Source organism: Pieris brassicae, chromosome 7 (assembly GCF_905147105.1).
Source record: "Pieris brassicae chromosome 7, ilPieBrab1.1, whole genome shotgun sequence".
Lineage (NCBI taxonomy): Eukaryota > Metazoa > Arthropoda > Insecta > Lepidoptera > Pieridae > Pieris > Pieris brassicae.
Genome location: NC_059671.1, coordinates 15,865,880 through 15,892,597, shown reverse-complemented (window position 1 = coordinate 15,892,597; position 26,718 = coordinate 15,865,880). Strand labels below are relative to the sequence as shown.

Genomic DNA, 26,718 nt, shown 5'->3' with positions numbered 1-26,718 from the left:
CCGCCGGTGTCAGGTAATACTAGACCTGTTTGGAGGTTAGGGTATACCTGATACCTGCATTGCCAATAACGACCTATAAATCTACGTCAAATGATATTATTAATCTAGTCTTTATTAATTCAGAATTTCATCCATTTCACCTTAATGGTTAGAAGTCTTCCATGGTCCGCTTCGCAAGACATTTTCTTTTGCGAACTGTCGAATTGACTCCCGTTGTGGGTAGTCCCTGGGAGATACAACCTCAAAGGCCAGTAACGCACTCACTGAGATAAGTGTCCATGGGCTGGGGTGACTGCCCTTTTTGGGCGTCCCGTAGGCTATATATAGTAATAAAAGGAATAAGTGCTCTGTTATCCACAAAGCCAAATGTAAAATGAACTTCCGGTCAACAGTGTAACTTTAAAATCTTAGTAGTTATAATTTCGTTTTAAATAATTAACGTGCTTATGAGAGAAATTAATAATCGAGGAATTCAACGAGAGCATACTAAATAGGTGGACTTCGAGAGTATTACAAATAATTGCTCCGGCAAGGTTCACTATAGTTTAACGTAATGGCCACTCATCGTACGTAGTAATGACCTGTATAATTATATATATTTTGCTTAATGTTTGCCGTAGATTATAAACCAAAGGTTATGCCTGGCTGCCTAGGAAACTGCCATGATTAAAAGCCAATAATCGATGACAATTAACAAAAATTTACGATTATTAGCCGCACACAATCCCTTTTTGGAACATTTTGTTGTTCAGAGTTCACCCATACAATCAAATTTTTATATTTATCTAGGATTCAAATCGAGAACAATAAATTATATAAAGAGTTGCAAAAGTATATTTCCTTAAACTTGAAATCTCTAAAATCCAATTATCTCTATTAATAATTAATTACTTATTTACCTAAGTTCCTTTTAATTAGCAAACTTTAATAGCTATTCAAGTCACGGTTAACGCTTCCGTGCCATGAATATATTCTTATAAACTGTTATCTATATACATTTTTCGTTATTCTTCGATTTAACATAATAAAACGGTAATAAAATAACTGCCCCGACTTTTTTGAACGATTCCGAATCTCACCACGAATCGTAACACTAACTATACAAAAACTACTCTAAACAGGAATTTGAAAAATATGAGCAACTTAAACGTAACGTCCTTCTAGCAAGATTGTGCGCCGACGTAAGCGAAACTAGATAGTTGTAGTCAAAAGGCACACTGCTTAGAAATTCATTAAAGATTTTTTTTCTAAAACAATTAATATTTCATTATTATCTGTTACTAAATCCTATATATAATTAAGACACAACCGAATAAATCACTTATAAAAGCGGAAATGCCTTTTGATATTAACACTGCCACCAAAAAGTAACATTGCAACGTTGCTTTACTACATTTTGAAACTAAACCCAGTTAATATTAAATTACTCTGTCACTTTCGAGCTTCCTGTAAACGAGGACGCATACGCCTAATAAGTGGGTCAAGTAATCCTTTAGTGTGGAGGAGTTAGCACGCGCCTAATTGAAGTCCAATGTCGTACCACCCGCAGTGATTGATACATATACAATCTGGCGTCAACTCACTACAGTACAGTCAAGTTTATATGTCATATGAACGGTCCTATGTATATATCTTCAAGGAGAGAGGTTTCGCATTCAGCGCGTCTGTTATGACAACATGAACAAGAGTTTTCTATCTATTAAAATTTTTTCGCCGAATTCATTTCTTTGTCGTCGTTGTCATAATTTCTATAATTAAATTTTGTTCGATAATAACGATGGCACCTTTTATAAAAAATAGAAATAAAAGTTGGAGAGAGCAACAAAAAACAGATATTATTTCATAAACGATTTATTGTTTTCGAATTGTCTTAGGGCTTTTGCAGTTCGCGTGGAATAAAAAGATAAGTGGATATTGATGAGTGACGTTTATCAGCGAGTCACAGACGGATAAGTGCAGATTTAAGGAGCCGTGTTATAATTAGGTGCTATCGTCATCGATATCCATTAGGCGCCTCACGCTATACCCGTGTCGCGACGGCTCGCCGAGTGACCAATACTTGCCTTTGATAACAATTCACTCACACATACTGAAAAACTTTACATTAAAAATATGGCTTTTTATAGAAAGCAGTTGCCCTGTTTAAGCTTATTTAGATAAGAATCTAATGAGATGCTTATTTATGTCATCAGCAGCATTATTAAACCTTTCGATACGTCAATAAACAATTGTATAAATAAATTATTTTAAAAACGTTAGTCTAAGACAACCCTTTATTAAAAAGCAAGGGGCAAGGCGATATAATTTGAAACTTCACCTTTCGAATTATCCTAGCCAAGGGTTGACCCGCTGCCCCAATCTTTGAACTATGGCTTGACCGTTAATACGCATATATAATTTGCTGGATTTAGTAAAGTAGGAATAAATTAGTTTCGTGTTTGGGAACAAAACCGACTAGTAGTTAGTGTAACGGTCGTGGAGTACAACTTTATTCAACTGCTGTTTTAGTGTTTTGTTAGTATTTTAGAAGCCTATGAACTGACTATTGACGAAGGGTAACATAACTATGTTGAATTTAATTTAAATGTCTTTAACTACTGTGATTTAGGTAGCCTCAGCGTGATACGTGATGAAATTTTGTTAAGCTTTATTTAATGTACTGTTATATCGGATTAGTAAATCCAAAGTTCTAGAGTCACTACAACTACAATTTGGTACGTATCAATTTCTCTATCTGTTTCCTCGGTCATATATATGTATACCTGACACACGCTGAGGACTTAAGAATCTTAGATGGCCTGAAATTGTGATCTTTTTAATCACCGTACGTGCACAACCAGGGTTCGAACGCACGACCTTATTATAGGGGACTCTCGTGTTGAAAAGGCTTTGCCCCTTACCTGCCTATTTATGACACAACACTAGTATAATTAATTCTAATTATGTATATAATTAATTAGTTTCTAATAAACGATAATTGTATTGATATTCATAGTTTATACAAGAATGTGTTTGAATTTTTTAGAATGAAAACGATTCCGTTAAAATTTCTCACATTTCCTAGAGTTCATGCCGTGTTCCCGTAAATCATTTGAATTATAAAGTGAGACAGTGCACACGGTGCATAAGATAGTGTCACCATGTAAATGGAGCAGGACTTAGGGGAAGCTTACACCTGTTCAATTTGAGCCTTGGGTCAAATGTAAGGGTACTCAACCGGTTCATAGATCATAGTTCAGTGTATTTAATTTTAATTGAATTTCTTTAGCGATAGGTTTCGTCTCTTCGACTGACTGCGTTTATCGCGTTGAAATTAAAATCATTTTATACAATAAGGAATACCTTAGAATGTGAGTGATTTAGTGCTGAAAACACATATAAAAAGCTTTTGATAGCTCAAAATGCGAAGTTTTTGCATTGATTCAATTGAGTAGGTACTTAAATTGTATTTAAAATAAATGTCATGATTAAAAGCGTGTGTGCATATCGAGAAGGTTTTTTTAACCTAGAAAACTATATTTCCATTAACAGTTTGGTCTCGTGGTAGCAGTATGGGGCCTGTTAATTGGTAGGTGCGATGACGTCACAGGACTAATTTGATTAGAGCTCTCAAGGCCACTTAACAAGGAGCGCGCCGGAGCGATGCCTCATCACAGTTTATGATTGCATTTTTACCAAAACATAACTGATCTCGTCTAAAATTAAGATCACCTTGAGCTGAAATAAGATTCCGATTCATGTTATACGTGAAACATTTTTATTCGTACTAAAGTTTGCTTTAGAGCAATCCTTGTAAATTAAATTGTACCAATTCCATTAATTTTGGTAGCTTTACTGGCTGCAGATCAGAAGAAAAGCAAGATTTTAATTTGAAATCGGTTTGTCAATTATGTCACCTCACAGTCCAAATTTATTATTTCTTGACATAACGAAAAGTCCAGTAAAAGCATCACGGCAAATATTATAATATATATATATAAATATTATAATTTAAATGAGATATATTCTATTATATTCGATCGTCGACAAACAACAAACAACGTCGTGTAATTCCTCTCAATAAATTTGTCATTTAACTTAGCGGGCAGTACAGTAGTTTTAAACAATGGACGTCTGGAACAACTCACCTCTTCCTGTTCTAGTAAATATTAGACCTGAAACAGATATTAAAGGGGCAATAGTGATTCCGTTTGAATTAATGTAATTCGAAATTAAAACGAATAAATTAAATTTTATATTAAATCGATTTGTATTTACGGTTAATAAATAGATTCAAAAATAATATACGATTAATGATCTTGATAATATAATAGGATGTTTTAATCAGTCTTTTGAATGATTCTATTATGACACTTATCAATGATTGATGTCATTTTAAACCTTCAATGAAGCAACCTCCGATTGCCTAACTTTATGCTCACCTTATATGATGTTTAAAATATTAAATCAACTTGGTCATCCTTATAAAGAAGCGTGGGCCAAAGTAGACACTTCCTTCGATTACGTCACTATGAATCAGGCGTTCTGGTTCATTAGCTAGTCATATACGACCTCAATTGTCTTATGAATCGGAAATATTGCAAAGGAAAATAATTAACAAAGTTAATTAATAATCTCTTGAGTTTGGTACATTGTTACCATTACGTCGTTCAGCGCATTAATGTACTGCAGACGCCATCTTTGTGCACTCAACCTGCTCTTGATATGAAAAGCTGTGAGGATGACATAATAGAACGCAACTTGCATAGCCGTAACAATTTATGTCTATGACCATTCATTTTTTGCTTTTCATCACATCTACTGTAGGGTTAGCATATGCTGACCGCAGTAATTAGAAATATACGCCTGGATTTCATTAGCACCACTTGCTAATGTATTGCGTATTTTAATAAGAGCACTGACGACAAAAAATATACTTAATCGTATCGTTGAAAAAACTTATTTTACAAAAAATAAGATTTAAACACACCTGTAAAAAGTTAAAAACACACCAGTTAGTTTCTTTATATCTGCCAAGATATTATAGGCGAAACGAACGTTCAAGGTTCCTTCTCACTCGTGGCGAAACGATATCAATCTGTGCAATTTACTCGCGCAATTTTAGCAACACGATACAGTAAATGCTACCAGACAGCTAATGAAACTCTATAAAGTCGCTTTAGACGATGTCGAGCATATGACGCCCAAACAAATCTCCGATATATAGCATATGTTAGGAAGAAACTCGCAGTAAGACATCTAAAATAGATTCTGCGAACGGGGTTACACGCACCTGTTATTTAGTTTTGAGGAGAGTGAGGGGCGGGGTACAGTACATTCATTAATAATGCCCCGCAATGAGACGCCCTTATTTACGAGCTGCGGTAACTGAGTCGAACCGCATCGTACACGTCTCACTGATGCTAGCTAGAATACCATCTACGTCACCTAAATAACTTAAATTCTAAGATTTAATTTTCCTTATTTTTCACATACCTAGATCATTAGTTGATAGTTTTCCAATATTATTCTTAAGCTGTCAATCAAATTTCTTCGTTCCTAAGCAAGAGCAAATTCCCGGAAGAAGAAATCGGAATGTTCGTTCCGAAGGACCAAAAACATGATTACATGATATTAAAATTAAAATAAATCGTGAACACCGAACACTAATACGTTTATGAAGATCAAATTATTTATTCGTTTAAACTCGGATTAATTATTCGTACAAACTAGACTAGTAATTGGCTTGATTTTTGTTGTATGAACGTTAAAGGCAAAACTGAAATGTCGAGTGACGAAGAGTTCAACACACTATCGAGTAAATCGATTCTATTGTCATCGGCTCCGATGCTCGTGCATCTCACAAAAGACCGCAGAAATAACAAAAAACTTTCTAATATAAACCAATACTTAGGTATATTAGAGCGTTACTAAAGGAAACAAACCGTTTGCTTTTGGCTAGAACTGTTTAAATATTTCAAACAAGATTACAAGAACACAAAGCAAATCCTTCAATTAGGTAAAACTCTTAGTTCAAACCTTTAATTAATTTTAAATGTTGAATTGAAAAATAATAAACTGTACTTTAGCTTTATTGATTTAAAAAATCTATTACAGTCACAAAGTTACTAGCATCTTACGTTACCTTCAGATATAATTTCCACAACAAAAATTTAACTTCAAAGTGAATAACAAACTGTTTTCTAACCTAACATCACCTCTTCATTCTTTTAGCACTTGTCCAATTCTTACATATTCAAAAATGAAATCAAAATTTCCATGTCTGTCTGAGCGATTAACTCGAACTCAACAGAACAGACTGCACCAATGGACGGTGCGATTCCTGAGTAAGGGCGATACATTGCTTGTTGTTGTTGATGTAAGTTGAAATATATTGTTGGAGTGTTTGTAAATTCTTAGAGCGTAATTATACAGCTTACTAATTATTAACACTGATACTCGCAATTAATTTTGATTATTTTTTTATCATAAAGTAGCAATTACATCAGTATTTTTTTTAATACGAAGCCATATACTTGAATAATAATTTTATTCGAATAAACGAGGTGTGATGATTTGCATTTAATAAGAAAATGTACGTCTATTGTGAATGGTGATAACATTGTTATGACTCAGTATTTTTTATCTAACGCCCATTGTATCATATTCCTTTATTGTTGTATTTAAACGGAAGTGTTTTATAACGCCTCAATAAATGTAACTAACAAGTGTTATTATAGAAGGTTTAAGAGCGCTTGGGATTAGTATAACAGTTAACAATTTTTAAAAAGCGTAGCCAATACAAAACTTGAATTTTTAATTTAATTATAAATAAAGGTAGATCAAATAAGCTGAACTAATCGCCATAGTACTTCAACACGTGTGTTGGAATATTTTACAAGAGATAGGAATAAAGAAAGGCTTAACAATTATTACTGAGGTGTATTAATTATACTAAGTTAATTAAACATTAAATATTTAACACATTTACTAAGCATTATATTGTATTAATACTTCGTTCACTTTTAAGTTCACAAATCTCCCCGTGCGTTCTACTATTAGATGTTATTTCTCTGTGTACCTAAAAGACACGAATAACATACAATTTGTATGTTATTCGTGTAGTTATGGCTGAGCCTAAAGATGAGGTAAGCGGCCTTAAAAACCACTTAGCAGTTAGCACACAGTTCTCGACACCGCTCACTGCGTTTCTTATTACTTGGATAATAACAATTACTTACGGTAATGTTGTAATTTCGAGCATTGCAAAGTTCTATTTCCGTAGATAAAGAGATTTAGATCTATTAAATAGTGTTAGACATTTATCGATGCTTCTCGTTATATGGTCTCATTGAAGGGGTATTTTGGCATCCGCCTTCTAGATAAGGGCAGCACGCTAAACTACTGGGGAGATTATTCAAAAGAAATATCGTCCAAAGTTCATATAAAAAATATTTTCTGCTCATGAATCATTACCATTGTTACATTCGGGATGTCCATTTACGGTGTACAGATGTTCAACATCACGACTTCTCTTAATTTTAGGAGCTGATTTGCATTAAATGGCGATATAAACATACCTTTACCGCAGGTATTTAATATTTTTTTTATATATTGTATGCAATCAGAAATATTGCTTTCGTCTTTATTGCAGTTGTAACTTCCACTTATACTTAGAGTTGTTTCTTGACAGACATTCTCCTACTAACTGTTAGTGGAACAGCTAATTAAAAGTTAACTTAATGTTAATACAGCATCAATAATATTCATCGACTATTAAAAATAATTTTATAGATGAGTTGAAGAATCTAAAGAAAGAAAAAAAGGCAATTTATTAATTAACGTCACAGTGTAATTAAAGTAAACAAACAAATTAAAATATGACCCTAGATATCGGATCGTCTTCTAAAGACCGTCCTAGAACTTAAAGTTCATTCTTCCGTGTCTCGCTCAATCACTTCCCAGTGTAATTCCTAGAAAGATAACGAAAGTCTTTTGGAAAGCTCTTGTGATTGCGATTTAAGAGCGAGTCAGATGAAGCGGGTTAATTACCGTTTATGTTGAGTCATCAAACGCGAGTGTTCCACCGCTCTACCTCAGGAGTGCGCGACTTCGCTTCACCGCTTTTAATTAAACGCTACAATAACCGGAGCTCACTCACTGTGCACGCGGGATGTAGTCCCATTGATTGTTCTTAACAATTATCTACATTTGCAAAGCGTAAACAACGTTTGACGTGTTGTGAGTAAGGTACTATATATTGCGGTCTACATTTCAACATTACTTTGAGATAGTCCTCGGACACGGGCCCTTAATTTATATTTTAAATAATAGTTAAATATATTAAATATTAAATAAGGCTATTATCTATTTAAGAGTTTCAGTTTTTACCTAAATACATACTTTATTATAAAAGCTTAGCTACACAGAATTCTGGACATGAAAAGCGAAATCTAGAAGTCAAAAGTCGTGGAATAAAATTCTTATTCTTATCGAAGTGTAACTATCAGGTTAAGTATACTAAAAGAAAATGCAATAAATAAATCACAAGCGGTGCCTTCGTGCTCTCAGCTTGTGTAAGCCAATTACTGCGATGCGCTTCAAGGAAGCAAAGCAGTTTCTAAATTCTTCGTATATTTAATTTCAGCTTAATTGCCGTATAAATTCATAAACGAGATTTAGTTGCCAACCTAATAAGTAGCATATCTTATTTAAACAATGTATAGTTATAGTTCGTATAGCCTTATTATACTTTAATTTCTTACCAAAAGCACAAATGTATTTTATATTCTTTTATAATTCCGGTTATTAATATCGTTGTTTGTACATACCCGTTTCAATTGGACACATAAATACGTAACAGAAAATACCAAAATTTTCTGCAATTTAAGAGCTAAACGTTTGTTCTGTAATCTTGTATCAGACTAATCTTTATATAAAAGGCAGCAAAAGCATTGTTATAAAATAACAAAACTCCCATAAACATTAATACTTAAGACGGTTATCTGATGTTTCATAATGATATCCGACTAAAGAATATTGAGGGCATTAAGAATAGGAATTCATTTGTTAAAACTTCAACAGTAATGAATGATACAGGAAGCTCGGCGCGTGCGCAATGAAGTGTAGAGAAGATGAGTTGCGTGGGCGATCCCTACCCGTGTTTATTCGACAGTCGTCTATTTAAACTAGAGTAAGATGCCGATTTGTCAATGAAACAAAGCTCAATATATAACCACCTACGAATTTCGTAGTAAGAATGTATAATACAGAATTTAGATATTTAATTAACACTTATGTAGGCTTACCACATCACAGAGTGTAAATGTCAATTCGGATGCCACGCCCTAATGTTTATACAATAAAATAACTGAAATAAATAGAAACAAATACGCTTGTAATATTTTGAATTCACTATCTTTTGACTGACTGAACTGAACTGAATGACTGTTTGAATGACATTTAGAAGAGAAAATGTTTAACATAACGATCTGAAACACATGAGATTTAGCTAATTCCGAGACCGTCATAGTTTATAGTAAAGAATGTAATGATCACCTCGTGATTGGTTAACATTTTTTAATGTGTGAATACTGTGTATGTGTGGATTTCATGTGGGAAGAAGCGATGCATTTTTTGTCTTAAGACAACGGTCATTGAACTCCGTCGTCTCGAGGCCGCCAAATTCGCAAACGATCCGAGTCAGTACAGTTAATTGCATTTTTTGCTCCTACATACAGTCACGATTGCTATTTGACGTTTGGGCAAATTTAACAATTATGACGAGAGAGTAACACTTAGAATGATATACTGATCCCAAGGCGATCTTAATGCAGTGCTACCCACGCACTCGATATGATTTAGAGGGCTTGCTCACTCCCTAATTAGACAAGATCCAGGAGTTTGTTCGAACCAGAAACACTGTTTTCTACCCGATTGTAGGAACGATTTCGTTTCTCGTTCTAGGCCCCATTCCAGGCCCAATATCGTGCTGTCACACAAGAGATTATACATTTCATAACATTAATAAAAGGATGTATATTAAATCTTTCGGTATGGTATTAGAATGTGGAGTGAGCCGCGTGTTTGTTGGCACGCAATGCGAGCATGCGGCCAATATTGACGAGCCAGCACATCTGTCGGCAGTTAGGCATCGAGTGCCGGCTACAGCACCTGTATACGCAAAACAGCTTTATTTTTAGGTACTCCAAAATGTTTCTCGGTAAACTAAAATTAACTACTAAAAATTAAACATTATAAAAGTTAAACAAATATATGCCATAGCATCAAACTCTATGTAGTACTAATTAAGTGGATAACACTCAAGATACCAACAGCATTTAGTATAAAAAAAGGTAATAATAGAGAAAATATTTACTATATCAACCTAATTTTCAGTAAACAGTCGTAAACTAATCAGGCTTAATTCCTTTTCTTAGATACATTAGTATAAGAACAGTGCACTTTATATATATCTATATATATATAATTAAAATCTCCTTGCAAATTATTTTATATAGAATTTTAAATGGCAGTGATCTAACTAATTCAAAACCACTTGAAAATAGATCAGAAAATATAGGACAACGAACCAGTCAGGATTAGAAGGTATTTCTGTGAAAAGTCATGCAGCAGTTTTAGTTACTACAAATATAACTTATTTATCAGCGTGTAAATACAAAAAGCATTACGCCCTTCCAGATATTTCATATAATCTTTTTCTTCGTGTCATAGTATAAATCCGTGTATATAATGGACAAGAGAGCCTGTTTGCGGTAAGCTTAGCGAATAGCGACTTAATAACGTTGACTAGTGAACATTAATGTCCATAAAGAGTTAAGAGCTACTTGCTTTAAGGGAGGAAAGCTGGAGTGGCTTAAGAAAACTTTTTTTAAAAAGGCTGTACAAAAGCGAGCTTTGAACTATGTTCACTGGGTATTAAAAGTCTGATAAAATAATTATGTCATCGTCTCCTTTTTAATCTTGATCCTTATGCTAATTTCTTAATAAAAACTGCTTATTTGTTGAATTTCATTTGTTTATGGTTAGTTTAGGTTCTATATTTGAAATGTGTACAGATTTCCTGCAAAAAGTAAGTTTTAACGGCTTTAAATATTCGAAGGAGGTTTTTATCTCGATCGGTATTTATGGTTTAAAAACTAGAATAAAAAGATGTATTACATAAACATGTTATCGCTATTAAAGTTGCTTGTATACACATATATAAAACCGGTTTAGTTATGAGCTATGAGCGAAAAGTTATTAATTATTAGTTGCCAGGAACTAACATTTTCCTATAAAACTTAGAATTTATTCGGGCCCGAAATATTTTTTTCGGTAGCTTAGTCACATAGAGAAAAAAATTAACTTTTTACTCTACTTAAAATTGTGTGGTTGAACTCACACAATAAAAATCTCAAAATGTGTCTAAATTATTACGGTTACGCTCCAAAGAACATTTCACAAAAACTTAACAATATCGTGATTGGAGCCTGCATCCGCTTTGGTGCATTTTATTTAAACGATTTATTAACTAGAAAACAGTTTTATGTTAGGTTTTACAAGAAGCTGAACAAATCAGTTCTAATTAATAAAAATAAACAGTATTATTATCGAATGGAACCCAATACAGATTATTTAAACGAATTTTTTCCAATAACTTTTGTTTCGCAGGAGCTGTCTTGTCAATAATCTTTTAAGTTGCTGGCAAGACTAAAGGTTATTATTTGCTTGATTTATTTATTCCTTTTATCTTTAGATAATTAGTAAAATGGCCAAACATTTACATTCACTTAATATTATCCAAATCTTTCTTAGTAACTTATTCCGATGAGACTTCTCTATAAGTTAGATTTGTTTTTTAGATCGGGGACAATATTTCTCTTGTAATGAACTCGTGTCTTGCCAGGTCTAATAAAGTCCTCGTTTGTTATTCTGTTTGTGCAGACCTGCTATCATAGATTGTTTCGGGAAAATGTCGCGAAGAAAATTGTTTGCATTTTCTCTTCTCTAAATGTATTTGTGTCGAATAAAATACGTGTTGCGTACAAAGGTGCCGCTAGATTATAAACGTGTTATCCTAAATATAAATTTAGGAAAACAAGTTCGAGTTGTGAGACTATGGGCTGTGTATCCAATACAACGCACTCCGATATTAAGTACATAATTGCTAATCAGTCAATACTTAAAACGGTGACATTTTCCAGAAATTAAAATTATTTCCTTATGAAGACGTAGTCTGTTTTCTGGTTATTTATTATCCGCGAATTGGTGAATCAAAATTCTGTTCCTGTTTTCCAATGTAGTGCATATTGCAGAGTGGTCGTGCGGGACAGGTCACGCGCAGGCCGCAAACCCGTTTCCTTAGCGCACTTTCACCGGTCTCTCGCTCCCGCGCCGATGCCGGCGCCTATATCTGTCGCACTCGCACACATCGGCTGCGCCCTTCACATTGCCGATTGCACACCCTAAACAAGTCGCAAAGTATCGAAGCGATCGATATCTTACCCTATTATAATTCGCATAAATTTGAAATGAGTTTATGTAAATCCACATCGATATCATTGTAATAAGAAAAAATAATTTGGTTATCGTTCACTGTAGGTTTACATTTCAAACTTTATTCAATAATATGGCTTGCAATAAATGTACATTGGCCGTCTAAAGTCGACACAATCGCGGGGCGGAAGTGTAGCAGTGGCGAAAAGCTCGCGACTGCATGAGGAGAAAGGAAGCGGCCACCGCGCGCCTTGATAAGAGTCTCTTGTTTCGTGTTAAGTCAAAACGTATTTACCCTTTATTAATATATAATATTAATTATGATGAAAAATTTAATGTCAATTACGTTTTAAAAATAATATAATAAATTAGCGAATTGCATCATGTAGGTATTTTTGTATAAATGATTGCAAACTGATAGAAATAATCAGTTTTATGAAATCGGTCACTTTAGGGGGGTGCGGCAGGCGGCAGGGGTGCGGGTGGCAGGGCGGTTCGGGTCGCGGGGTGCGGGGTGCGCGCGCAGGGCGCCCCGCGCCGCGTTACTCAGCCGTCAGTCGCCCGCCGACTCCGCTTTAGCTTGTGTGACTCGCGCTGCTCCGTGCACTGCACTCGTGCCCCGATCACGACGCGCGCCACCCCGCCGTGGCGAATGCGACTTCTAAGCTACCGGCGAATCGTTTGTCTTAACTTTGTGTGACTTGCTATGATTTGACTCTCGGACGTTAAGAAAGCTCCCTTACCCGGCTTGTTTATCCCCATCATGTAAGTGAATCATTTTTATCAGATAATAGATCTAATTCGGAACTCGCAGTGTTCGTGAAAGTTTGTGAATATAGTGAGGTTTATCGTGATTTTATATTATTCGTGTCAACATTCAGTGTGATTTAGGAAAATATATATTGGACGATTTCCGAAATTCAATAAAATTAAATAGCCTTGAACGGTTCCGGTAAGAACTTAATAATGTCTCGCATGAGAGCTTTTGCAATTTAGAGTTGTTCCGTGCAAGTCCACGAGCGACGCTCGCGCTTGCAGGAGGCCGAGGGCACAAAGTTAAAAGCTTTCATCGATATTGCCAATAACGTAAAAGTTCGCTAAGTAGAAATACGTTTCCTAATCGGGCTAATCTCATAATGCTTCGTATTTCATAGACATAGTTTTCATCTAACTTTTGACTACGTACCTATATTACGAGTTTATTCTTTAAAGATATAAGCTACTATTATACATATTTGTCATGCAATCCTTTACATAATCTAATTGCCGCAAATCTTGAGTACTGTCATACAACCTGGCGCTTATCGCAAGATAACTTACGTCTAATCTATATAAATTTAAAGATTTTAAAATTCCCTTACTTTTTTACTACTACTAACTCTGATTTTTTAATTCTTCAGAAACACGGCATTTCAGATAACTCGTCACTTGCGGCCGTGTATTTTCTGTTTTATATTTTCACAACGATTTCAGTTCACTACTCACGATTTAAAATCGAATAAAACATGCATGTGTTAATTTTTAAAATATCGACTCGAAAGTCCACAATGGTAGGGTAACAGCTGCCTTCGAAACTGGCTACCTGCTCAACAATACGTCACTGAAGGGCCTGGAATTATTAATCTAAATATTAATCAGAAACAAAAGAAATGGTAAATTTTGCCTTTTTGCAAAAAAGTAATGTACTTTTAACAGTTAATCTCTAACTAGCAGATTCGATTACGTATTCAAAATGATTTTGCGAAATATTTGTGTCGTAAAACTGTAGTGTACTGTAAATTTTAGGTCGGTAAAAGTATTTTTATTTACCAAGAATGAATAATTTTCTCCGAAATGAGCAGAATTTGTGATCAGTAAATTAAGTATTAAAATCATAAAAAGAAAATGAAACATTGGAATATCGGAAACGAATTACACAGTTGAATGAGAGCGTGAGTGGGTGGAAGCGATAAGTAATATTTTTTATTTTACTCTAAAAACCCTATAAGTGACTAGAATTTTAGTCTCAGAGACATTAAACCGTTTCATAGTTGAGTAATTATATTCTTATTTATTAATCATCACTATGTGTTAAAAATTCTATTTATGATACATAATTTTCATTAAGTGTTGAATTCTGTTTTTATGTATTCATATGATATTAATAAGATATGAATCTATAACATTTATAATTTTTAAAATATGTTTAGTGATTGTAAATTGCATTGCCACAAAATGTAGAGCTGACATCAATATTATCTTATCTTAAAAAACAAACCAACCAAACGTGTCCAATTTGCAGATTAAAACGATATTAATCATAGATAAAAAAGTTAATATCTGTAACAGCGGAATATTTTATGATTTCTCCGCGAACGTAACATGGTTTTCCTAACAAATACTCAAATGGACTACTCGAAGCTTAGGCCTTCCTGGAAAACAACTCCAAACCGCAGCCAATAAATTCCAGTTTTCCTTATAGCGTTTTTATCTTGTGCAGTCCCATGTAGTGTTTATTTTTACGTTTTGTCGATGCGATCAGTTTAATGTCCTCGCCAGCGGGCTGGGTCCCGATAAGACCTGCACATTAACGCAGCAGCGATAGCGCGAGTTGTAATTTGCACCTCGTAAATTTAAGCCGTCGCAAATTTTTCGCTTCTCCTGCTAATTACGAGTCTGCAGGCGTCCCCGAAGGCTTAATGCACCTAGTACATGTCCCGAATGCCAGAGTAGGACTTCTCTGCACACGTTAACAATGGCCTTTGTTTTGACTGCCGGAACTGACCTACGTGCTCAGCTAATCATTTCGCTGTGTTTGCCCATATTGTTCCGAAATTGCTCTATGTAAGACAATAATGAACACGAAGTTTTTGGGCTTTATGTGTGCTCTTTTAATCATACAAATAGTCTCCACGTTTATTTTGGTTTCCGAATAGAACGTTTATGGAACTAGTGGCGAGTAGCACGCTCCACTAGGCGAGGTAGTACTGCATAGAATAACAAATGTTAAATCGGTGACATCACTTGCGAGTCACATCACATCGAATCGAAACCTCTCATCTCAAATTTCAACCTTGCTATATCCGAAATAAAAGCCATTTTCCGCTACCAAAACCAATCCAACAACGTTATTATAAACATGACTGAATTCGACAGAAATATCACATTTAAATATTGAATTTACCTCGTTGACTGCGTTACACTATATTATTCGTAATAGCGGTAATTATTTACATTATGTCGTGTTTCCAACGACACCATTAATCCTGAAAATACTGTATCAAGTTAATACAAATAATTAAAAAAGAAATTATTTCACTATCCCAGAAATACAATTTGACACAATAATACGACCAAGAACTTGGGCACTTTTCAAAATAAATTTCTTTAAAACTAGGCTGGCCCGAAACACTAAGCATTATTATACAAATACTTTTTGTTATTAAAAAATAATAGTAAATAAAAAAATTCTAAAAATAATTTAAATCTATCGTAAAATGTTTTTATATTTGGAAACTAATTGTACTTTTTGAAATAGGGAAATAATATTGAAAACCGGCTTTAATCTAAAAGATAAAGAAATACACTAGTTGACTTTTTATTTAATGATTTAGTTTACAAGATTATTGCGCTCTATTGTAATAAAACAGCTTCTTATAGTTAACTTTTCTTACAATTGAGTCACATTGTTTCTTCTAAATAAAGGCGTATATTTATTATCAATATTTTTCTAAGGTTACTTATGTAAATCATTACATGAAAAAATGTAGAGACACAAAACTGTCAGATAAGAACATTAATCAACTCGAGAAAACGACTTTAATAACCTAAAACGAACAACTTTTGTACAGAAACATTGATTTAATCTAATAATTAATTACAGCTATCAGAATTTAGTAGGCACTTTGTTGGCGAATAAACAGCTATATTGTAAATCTTCAAAGTTACTTCAACAATGAGACGGATGCGAATTATCATATAAATTTTAATTTCTAATAATAAAGAGCTTTCTACGTTGATATATCAATTTCCAACTGACATTCCCATAGCCGTAGCATATAAGGTCGTACTTTTTCGATCAAGCGTAAAAATAATACCTTTTCCGCTAACGACGCACTTTTAGCCAAACGCTTATGAAATCATATTTTACCTATTTCGTATTGCGTTTAAGAAATGAATAAAAAAAATTCATAGATTGTCACAACAAAAGCGACGTCAGAGTCTTCATACAAATATTTTAGATACTACTTATATTATTTCATACTCATAACAGTAGGTTTGTTCCATTATTGTGAGTTACTCAATGCAATAGAAGTTCCACGGAATGATTAACAATATAAGTTATTAATAATATCATATACCACACACTGATAATTTTCAAAGCAATGTATATCAGGTGATCAGCGTTGCATAAGTTATTGAGTTTTTCCGATATAACTTAAAATCTTAGAAGAGTTATATATAATATTATAGCATATTTAATTATTCTGAATTAGGAATTTTACTAATAAAATATTAAAAATAAAACCTCGTGAGATACAGTTTTCACTTCATCAGGATACAAATTTAATCATTTAATTATTAACAATTATTGTTGATTGTAATGTAATTTGGCTAATGCACGAAGATAATTGACAATTTCAAAACTGCATTTAGGTTTGTTTTCTTTGTTTTTGGTATTTATTCGGCGAGGTCGCTGAGGCGGAGCGTAAAACCCAAGGTCACCTTCTGCCTGTCAACCCATTTTCCGCTTTATTTACTGGCTGGCCTTGCAACCGAAGTTTTTATCTTTTGGACTACGCAATGCTCCATTTGACAATAGCCATTTCCAGTCTGATAAGAGTTCGAGATAACAAAGGGACTGAACATTTTTTTTAAATTAAGATTATAATTACTTCTGGAACGAAATAGGTTAACTATTTTTTATATCTGAAACTTAAGTAGATTCGTCCTTTGTTGTAAATCTCAGAATTCGTTTTTAAGTTATATCACACATGATTTTTAAGTTATATATATATATATATATATATATGTATGTATTTAATAGCATATTTTCCTTGCTTTTAGAGTGCCGTATTATATTTAATAGAGAGATACATTATGAGGTAATAATAATATTAGGATTCAATTACCATATGACTTTATTAGACAGTCAAAAGCTCATGGTTCAACATCAGCAGAATTTTACCAAATTACGTCTACAAAAACCTATCAAGGAGTTCAGGAACCTCTCATTCAAATTATGAGAATATATTATATATATATGAGAATATATTATATTATATAACAGAATAAACACTACTCATCCAGAGTTATATTCAGTAGTGGGCTGATCAATAAAAAAAATTATCTGATACCTATTCAGCATTGTTAAGCAACATTTACTAGTAAAATCTAAAATTAGAAATGTAATATTTTTTTATTTGATGTAATATATATTGTTTTATATATTGTTGTTTATGTTCATGTATTTTAGAATAAATAGCTTGTATCATATGAAAAAAGAATTAAATATGGGGTGGTGAACTTAAAAAATAAATATTGATCTTTACGAAAAATAAATGGACACTTGCCTTAAGATTTATCACAAATTTTCAAATTTCGAATAAAATATATCAAAAACAAGTTCGCACAAGTAATGATGCAATACATTAATATAATTATTATACTAACAAAACTGCATCGAATGAATCATTGTCTTAAAGAACTCATTTTACTTAACCTTAACCTAAATTATTGTTGCACTAATTCTTTCGATTTCAATATTAAAAGACCTTCATATTAGATACATTCTCTTTTTTGTATTGATATCAGTCCATTTTTGTACCAGACATTTACGTAAAATAGCTACATTAACCAAATGCGAACATTTCGTTACTCTTTAAATTTTTGAATAAAAATCTGTCATTATATGCTTGGGATTTTTCCGCATATATTTAATGGTGCAGAAAGCTCGCGTAAAATCACATCTAGCCAATAAATGCACAATGTGCACAAATGTATTGATAAACTCTTTTAGTGCATTTCATAAATTAATATGCAACTAATTAAAATAAAATTAATTGCTTCTAGTCCCGTTTTAATTGATTGAAACAAAAGTATTTTAGTCATAAGAATATATTCTGGGAACAATTACGTCATCCAATAAATGTTGTAAAGTCTCGCGTTAAATTCAATCACAAGGTAATAGTGAAAGATGTGATTCATCATTCATTTGTTTACAATGTGTCCTTCTTGAGTTAGCTCAAATATCCCAAACTCCCCTTGTTCAAACCTAACAATAATTTATTTCAAATTTTATTCTAAATTATAACCGATTGTCGCATTCTTATCTGTATTGATAGCTCAAAGGTGAAAGCGCCCATGTGGGAGACCCAGGTTCAAATCCCGATCGAGACTAGGAATGCGATAGGAATATATTGCATTAACTTCTATTTTGCACTCTACCGCATCTTTTCTATTAAGAATTCATGATAAATGCCACGATAGGGACTAGATCGAATTTTCATGCACAAAGGAATCGGCTCGACTGTTTTTTCTCCCCCTTCCCACCCTAACGCCCGACCGCTCTCACGAGATTCTTATTTAGATTCGCTTCCGTCTGATTGCTCTTCGTAATCTTTTCACAACATTATTGAATGTCTTTCCGTGCGTGTCGCACTGAAGAAACTACTCAAGCACCGGCCGGCGCCAGGTGATCCATTGACACTAACCTATTCTCGTTTAGTCGGAAAAATAAAATTCAGAAAAGAAAACAATTTTTTTACCGGACTAAAGCTATTTGTATTATTATTTATTATTATTTAAATTTTTCATTCTTTAAATTGTTTTCTTTCAATGTGTAAAAGCTATGTTCACCAAAGACAATGCTATTCAGAATGTTGCCTTGACTGTTTCACTATTTTCATGCATCTTTTGAAGGCAAACCTAGAAATACGTTGTATTACGTTAAAACCGTTAGTGTTCCTAGAAACTGATGTTGTCTATGTGTGGGCTAATCTACGAGTGCATAACATGAATGTCTGGCAAAATATGACATGAGTAAGTGAATGTGTTGAGAGTGATTCACAAACGAAACAGGCATGAGCATAAATAACGCTCTCATCACGCCCGACAGCCACAAAAACACTTTTAAATTTTAAAAGAATATTTTTAGTTGATTTTCAAGTGGAAACATGCCGTCAGTTGCATTTACATCAAAAATAAAATTTGTAGATTATGCACGGCGGTGGCTGCGTGGACGCACACCGGTGCTATTTTCAACTGGGTTATGCTTTAAATAGCACATTACGATAGGATTTGGTTTCACAAGTTTTTCCCTGTTCTCGGCCTCAGGGCGTTTCGGCTAGCGCCCACACAAAGAATTTTTCCACGGCTTAACACCTAACACTCATTTTTATTGAGCAACGTGGTTATGCTATTCATTTTTGTGACACACTTTGGTGGATTTGTATGTTTTATGTGGCAGTTATTTACATTAGTTTCAAGTAGAGTTCGTATTTATATTCGTCTAGCGGATGTTATTATTGGTGCGACACCTGTCCGCAACGTGCGCACCACTCACCTGTCGTCGTCTTAAACGTATAACCAACACAAATCATATTTGTATGTCCCTGTTTCAGAAAGCAGTAATTAATTACTACTGGACTTATTATTCATACAAATACTATTCGACTCTGGGATTAAATTATCTGTAACTTCAAAGTTGTCTTAATAGAACCTAAAGGCTTTTCCGTTGGACTATTATAACTATAGCAAACATCAAATTAGTTCCTAAGAGAACTAATTACTTTACTTGATGTAAAAAGTTTTTAATATTTATATACTAATATGCATTTATGATTTTCTTTGTGGTCAAGCCACAAGGTAAGTCAACGTCTAACCCGGTAGCCGCTTATGCTTGGCTCCGGGCGTTTGCCCAGAGAATAACAGTGTGTTTGTTTTTCGCAGAGTTGAGCCCGCACCGCACCGCCTTCCGCTTGCCCCGCGCCCCGCGCCCCGCTGCCAGACATACCCTCACCGGCCGCTGCCATGCTAGCGCACCGCGCACCGCTCGCCCTCAACTAAACAATCGTCAACATCGATACGAACGCGTGTGATAATTTAATACTCGCCTAATTAAGCTTGCAACCGGTGTCTTTCTAACGTGATTGTAATTAATATTTGTAAATATCGACGGTGTATATCGTCGTGAGTGTCACCTGTGATCTCTGCCGCGGAAAAGTGTATCTGGAGCGCGCGGGCGCGCTCGCTGTTTGCCGCCTATGCGCCGCACCCGATCAGCGTAACGTGTATTATCCCCTGAGGCAACCGACAACGATGGCCACCATGGTGAACATGAACAGCCTCCTGAACGGAAAAGACTCTCGTTGGCTTCAGCTTGAAGTGTGCCGCGAGTTCCAAAGAAATAAATGTTCTCGGCCCGATAACGAGTGCAAGTTTGCGCATCCCCCGACTACTGTGGAGGTCCAGAACGGAAGAGTCACCGCATGCTACGACAGCATTAAGGTAAGTTTTTAGTATGTAACTATAAATAACTATTCAACTCCACAAACTGTCGCTCTGAATTTATTCAATAATTTTACATAGTTCTCCTATACGTTATGGTAACATCAGATTGGTAGTTTGATAACTTTTTACCTGGTTTATGATATGATGATAACTGGTTAGGGTTACCAAAATTAATTTCAAATCCAAATTTTACATACATAAATAGAGATTGAGCCTACTTTGAAAAGTCTTGTCAGAAACATGCAACTTTGTAACACTGATTCTTGCGTTATTCTTTTTTCTACAATGCGTACTAAACACGTGTATGATAACAAACACGAAAAGTACTTATTCATTCTTTATTTATGGCCACATTTTGCCGATTATGGCAATATTTATTCTGCCGCCATTTCGTTAGCGACCTCAATTCCAAGGCTAGTCTGAAGTGACGTCAGCGTCCCAATGTGGCCGCCACCATTGTATGGGAATTGGCATCAGACTAATGTAATGAACGGGACAATGACTCGGCGGCGCCTTGACTTGTTATACTTGTCTTATTAACACACTACAAACATACACCACATGGGTTGCGCGGATATGAAATCCATATGAAATTGGCGTTCAAAGACATGATTTCACGCGAATACAGTCAAGCGAAAGGGACTCGGAATTAAAGTGAGCTAATAGCGTTATCTCTAGTGAATGATGCGATAACACAGGTATTTCGGGGAATGAACGGAGCGATAATAATTTGAGCTGGTATGTAAACACTCACCTCCGCTAGAGCAAGGATTTATTTATTAAAGTTTTATTCATAATTCGTTTACCATAATACACTGAGTTCACGAAACCGGGAATAAACAAAACGTTCAGAGTATATCCATAAAGTAAATGTTTTTAAAATTTAAGTATCATGTAATAAAAAGGCAGTCTCGTCTCTTAATATTTCCCTTCGCATTTTCCTTTGATGCTCGGGTGAATAACGCGATCAAGAGATAAAGTCGCCGTGGGACTGCCGCCCCGCACAATCGCTCCCTCTCATGCGCTCGATCGCTCTTTCAATACATACATACGCAAGCCTTTAAAAAATACCTTTTGCCGACACATTCGTATGCTATGACACGTGGGCAACTGACATTATCTGTCAGCAATGACAATTGTCACCTTAACCTTTGCAATTAAACACAACGCGTTGGAAATCTTGAAATTGTTCTTAACATTTTATTCCTTTTCGTACACGAAAGCAAATTCCTGTTATCCCCGTATTCGAGGTACGTTTCAATAAAATATTGCTGGAAAACTTCACTTAAAATTTAGTTTCAAAACTGATAGAATCTCTCTGATACGTTTGAAGTTGAGCGCCGTAATTCGCTTAGAGCAGAGATGTGTTTAGCCCGAGACGTTAAACAATGGGAGAATGGACTCGCATTGTGCTAGCTTTGTGCATCGTGGCATCACACGTCCCGTACAATGAGGAAGCCGATGCTACCATAGCCTTATCTTCCTTTTCAGACGCTGTTATATAAACCGCATTACTCTCTTTGTGGTTTATTAAACTTATAGATTGAAATATTTTTTATCACTACAACGGCATATATCGTTGGCTAGTTATGCCGTTGAATGTCGTGCTTCGAGAGCTGTTCAAACAGTCGATGCCCGCATACATTCGTCGCGCAAAACGTCTCCCGTGATTAAGCCTTCAATTACGCAATATGACGAGGGGGTCATATTTGATTAGGGTACGTGTTGTGTTGATTAAACCGGGCTTATTGCCATATACACTTTATCCCACCTAGCTACGCGAGCGATCTTCTGGCTGCGGCACGACAGTGGAACCGGATTCGCAATGTTTGCTTTATAGGTTATACGACTAACGTCGGTCAACAGCTCGAAATATTCATGAGTCATTTTATACGGATTTATAAACGATGACAGTGATAAATGGGAATTAAAGCCACTCATTACGCAGGCATGAACTAGGTTTGATATGTTTGCAAAAGTTACTGACCCTTGTTATTTTGAGAAATGAGAGTTTTAAACCATCTTGTACTTTCACATTAGGTACTAATGTAATATACTCTTACTATAACTATGTAATATACTCTTTCGCGCATGACATTTTATATATAGTAACATGTTTCCTTATTAAGAAGTGATCAGAATTATGAGTACACTATTTAGCGTCAATAAAGTTACCTTTTGTGTGGGTGTTGACATTTATGTTGTGAAAGTTGACCTATGGATATTACACACCAACGCGTAACTTCTCTGCTTGATAATATTAATATTTTCAGATAGCCTTAACATCAATAAACTAAAGGCGTATGAGATGTTATTAGATTATATTTTGATGTTAAATGTCACCGGATAAAAGCGTAATTATTAGAATATTGCAATAATTTACGTTTCCTTTAAGAATCACCAGATTTAAAGTTATACTCGACAAACAAAATTATCAAATTATATTAAAATAAAACTTTAATCAATCAGTAAATCAGTGTTATCATACCTATAGCAACCAGTAAATCCATCTTGGTTCGCCATGTATTAAGAAATACATTGTTAGTTCGCCCACTCATTCACTTTCATCACGCTGGGATATAATAGTAGAGACTGTTTCTAATTTTACCGATGACATACTTTAAATCTCATTTGAATCAATATTAGCATTATTTTTGGATAAATGTTAAATGCCATGGTAACTCAGTACGTTTTTATTTCCCGTAAGTTTGTTTTTGGTACGTAGGCATTTAAAATGTCTTAGCTAAGCTTTTGTTTATTAAATAAAAGTTATTCGTAAGTAAATATTGGTAAGAGGTTTAATGCATTAAGATCTTGCTTGTGACTTGAAATTCATGTCATACAATTTTCTTTTGTATCGCATCCAATAGTCAAAAATCATTTATTCATATAGGTAACACAATGTACACTTATGAACGTCATTGTAATTCATAAACCGTATGGATTAGCTTTTAGTCCTGCACTTAACTCTCAGTATTTCTAGTTTTGTTTTTTAGTTTGCTTTCTTACGAGGCTTGACTGGAAAAGATAAATAGTTAGGAATAAGGCCGCCTCTTGTATCCTGGAAATTTATGTTATTTGTTTTTAGTTGTTATGTATCGTTAAGTTTAAATACATATATGGGCATTTTATATTCTCAAATCTTATTATACACCTAATTAGTTATTAATTCCGTAACATATCTAACTTAGTTATCAAAAATACCGGTTTCCTGTTGTTTATATTTCGTTTTCCTTCAAAGTATTACTGGCCGCTGCCTTCACTAAAGAAATAATTGGTACAACTTCCCGACGACTAAAAAGCTTTCGCCTCTGTTATGTCAGAGTGAAACTTACTTAAGTATTGCTTACAAATCGATAGCAAAGGCTCCATTCAGACCACTCAAATGTTTTAGAGGCCGCACCAGAACTGAGTGCTTCGTTGCTGAACATTTGGAGCGTTTAAAAGCCAGTAATTTTGACTTGTTTACGCTTAGTATTGGCGAACTTGTGAACTGCCGAATCATCCAATGGTCACAAGTCAAACGATTAGCTTCTTACTGCGTCACGTACCGTGTGGGTTGTACTGATGTCACGGGTGTCAAAGGAGATGTTTAAAATAAAGTATACACGTATTAAAACCTTATTTCTACATGCGGAAGTTCTCCAAAGTGAGTCGAGTCCTACATACGCTTTTGTTGCAAGAGATGCGTAAACGCAGTTCTCGAAATAGTTTTATATTCAGAATAAATGAGTGAGCTCTCATATGTGTGAACATCCATACAAGCATAGTCAAGAAATCTCGAGTTGCATCTGACAACGTAAGCCGTAGGTACACGAGGTAGTAGAGTTCAGTAGACGCAACCGAGACACTGAGCGCCATTCAAATAGCCTTTACGTGATTCAATACACGTATACACTGTCTACTCAGCCTCCGTTCACTTACCTCCTGCATGAAGACACGTTATTAACGTCACGATTTGCCCGTTATTAAAAGCAGTCATTAGAATGGTGCACTCGAAGCGAAAAGGCAGATAAATTAGACTTACTTTATTATGCTCTGATTGCAATATAAATAATAATTAAGAAGCTCGCCGTTTAGAAACGTTCATTAATTTTGCGCAACAAACGTGGTTTGTGGTATGCCATCGTTTTTATTAGTTAAGAATCACTTAATCTGACCTGGATTGAATGGAGCGCGCTCCAAATAATTGCTGCATAAATTGTCGTGTTCAGTCTAATTGTTCAAGGTGTTGATTTCTTCGTTTCCGTAATACAAAGGAAAATTAATGAGTTTAATTATTCTTGATGTTTTTTAGACTTTTATTTACTTATAATTCATAAACACATGTTCAAGTTATAATTAAATATAATAATGTCTAAACAGAGATCACATAATATTGTCTAATCTGGGCATCATTATAGAAGATAAAAAGCGTCTTATGGAAAATAATAACGAACAAAAATATGCTGGACTTTCATATTCGTTAAGTGAGGTGTCATGTTTCGTTCGATCTCTGATTTCGCCATTCGCCAATATTGCACTCGGCTGTTGTCGTGCACTCAATCTCCTGTGATCTCTCGATTACGACACCGTTATACGAATACTTTAAGATACATATTATACAAGACATGTTTAAGCAGGTAATTAAACCTCTCCCTTACGTAAAGCGAAAACTATATCCCTCTTATACATTAAAAAAAAGCTTTGATTTTGAAAATAGAACCGTAAATATTCAATTTTAATTTCTTTAATAGCGAGTCGGTATCCACTTAGACATTTGCACTATCAATTTTTTTTGCTGAATATTAACAGGCGCCTCTCACAATTTATACCGTCTAAAGACGTCAGTCTCTAAATTTAATCTTTCCACGGAGCAGAACGATGAAAAATACTGTCGTGGCGTGTCCATTAGGCAAAGTATATTTAGACTCGGGTTTATAAACTTTCATTCCACTTTCAGTTAACTTCACGACATGCCGATCTTAAAGTTATCACCACGCGGTATCTTCACAGTTCAGACATACAATGGAGTTGTTCTGCGTTGCCTCTCTCCTGTCTGGGTCCTAAATATAAAATGAATTACTCATCTATTTTGAACCTATTTTACTTTTATAACATAGATTTCTGTAGGAAACTAAACCTCACTTTGCCTTATGATTTTCAAACACTACTTCTTTTTCATAGTTACGTTGTATTATAAATTTACTTTCATGCATTTCATTAATACGAATAAATTTGACTAATTATTTTATTTGATGAATTATAAACTACTAATACTGATTCCTTACCCTTTTTATAATTAGAAAATGGAACAGTATCATGTTCCATTATTTCATTAATACGAATAAATTTGACTAATTATTTTATTTGATGAATTATAAACTACTAATACTGATTCCTTACCCTTTTTATAATTAGAAAATGGAACAGTATCCTGTTCCATTTTCAAATCTACTTTCACACAGTATTAGTCGATAAAAAATACCAGAAATCGTTCATTGAGGGTGGCGTGCGGCGCATTCCTACATGCCGCGCATTTCCATCCGATATTGCGCCGCCATTATGCCCAGCTCCTCGGGTACCCGCTACCCACACCCCGCGCCCTTTAATTAAACGGTGAAGCTCGAGATACATGTCTCCACTCGGAAAATCATATAAATAGCCTGAAGTATTGATAACGAACTTTCTCTTGATTATAACTGTACACGAGCCGCATCGCATAGATACGGTTATTACAGTATATTTTATATAATTTATAGGAACAACAAA

General features: G+C 34.6%; 1 protein-coding gene across 12 annotated transcripts in view; it reads left to right on the top strand.

Annotated features, from left to right (window-relative positions):
* The window catches only part of LOC123712198 (protein muscleblind), a 144,846-nt gene that overhangs the window by 77,957 nt on the left and 40,171 nt on the right, over positions 1-26,718 (top strand). For 9 of the 12 annotated variants that reach the window (XR_006754060.1, XR_006754059.1, XR_006754058.1 and 6 more), the window contains exons 1-2: positions 13,045-13,242; positions 20,407-20,964. Coding sequence is in view for 9 of the 12 variants with exons in the window: in XM_045665194.1 (XP_045521150.1) it covers positions 20,776-20,964 (189 nt within the window). In the remaining 3 variants the exon portion in view is untranslated. Of the gene's footprint in view, positions 1-13,044; positions 13,243-13,263; positions 13,430-20,406; positions 20,965-26,718 lie in introns of those variants that run through there. The other 3 variants (XM_045665189.1, XM_045665187.1, XM_045665190.1) reach the window with 2 other exon arrangements.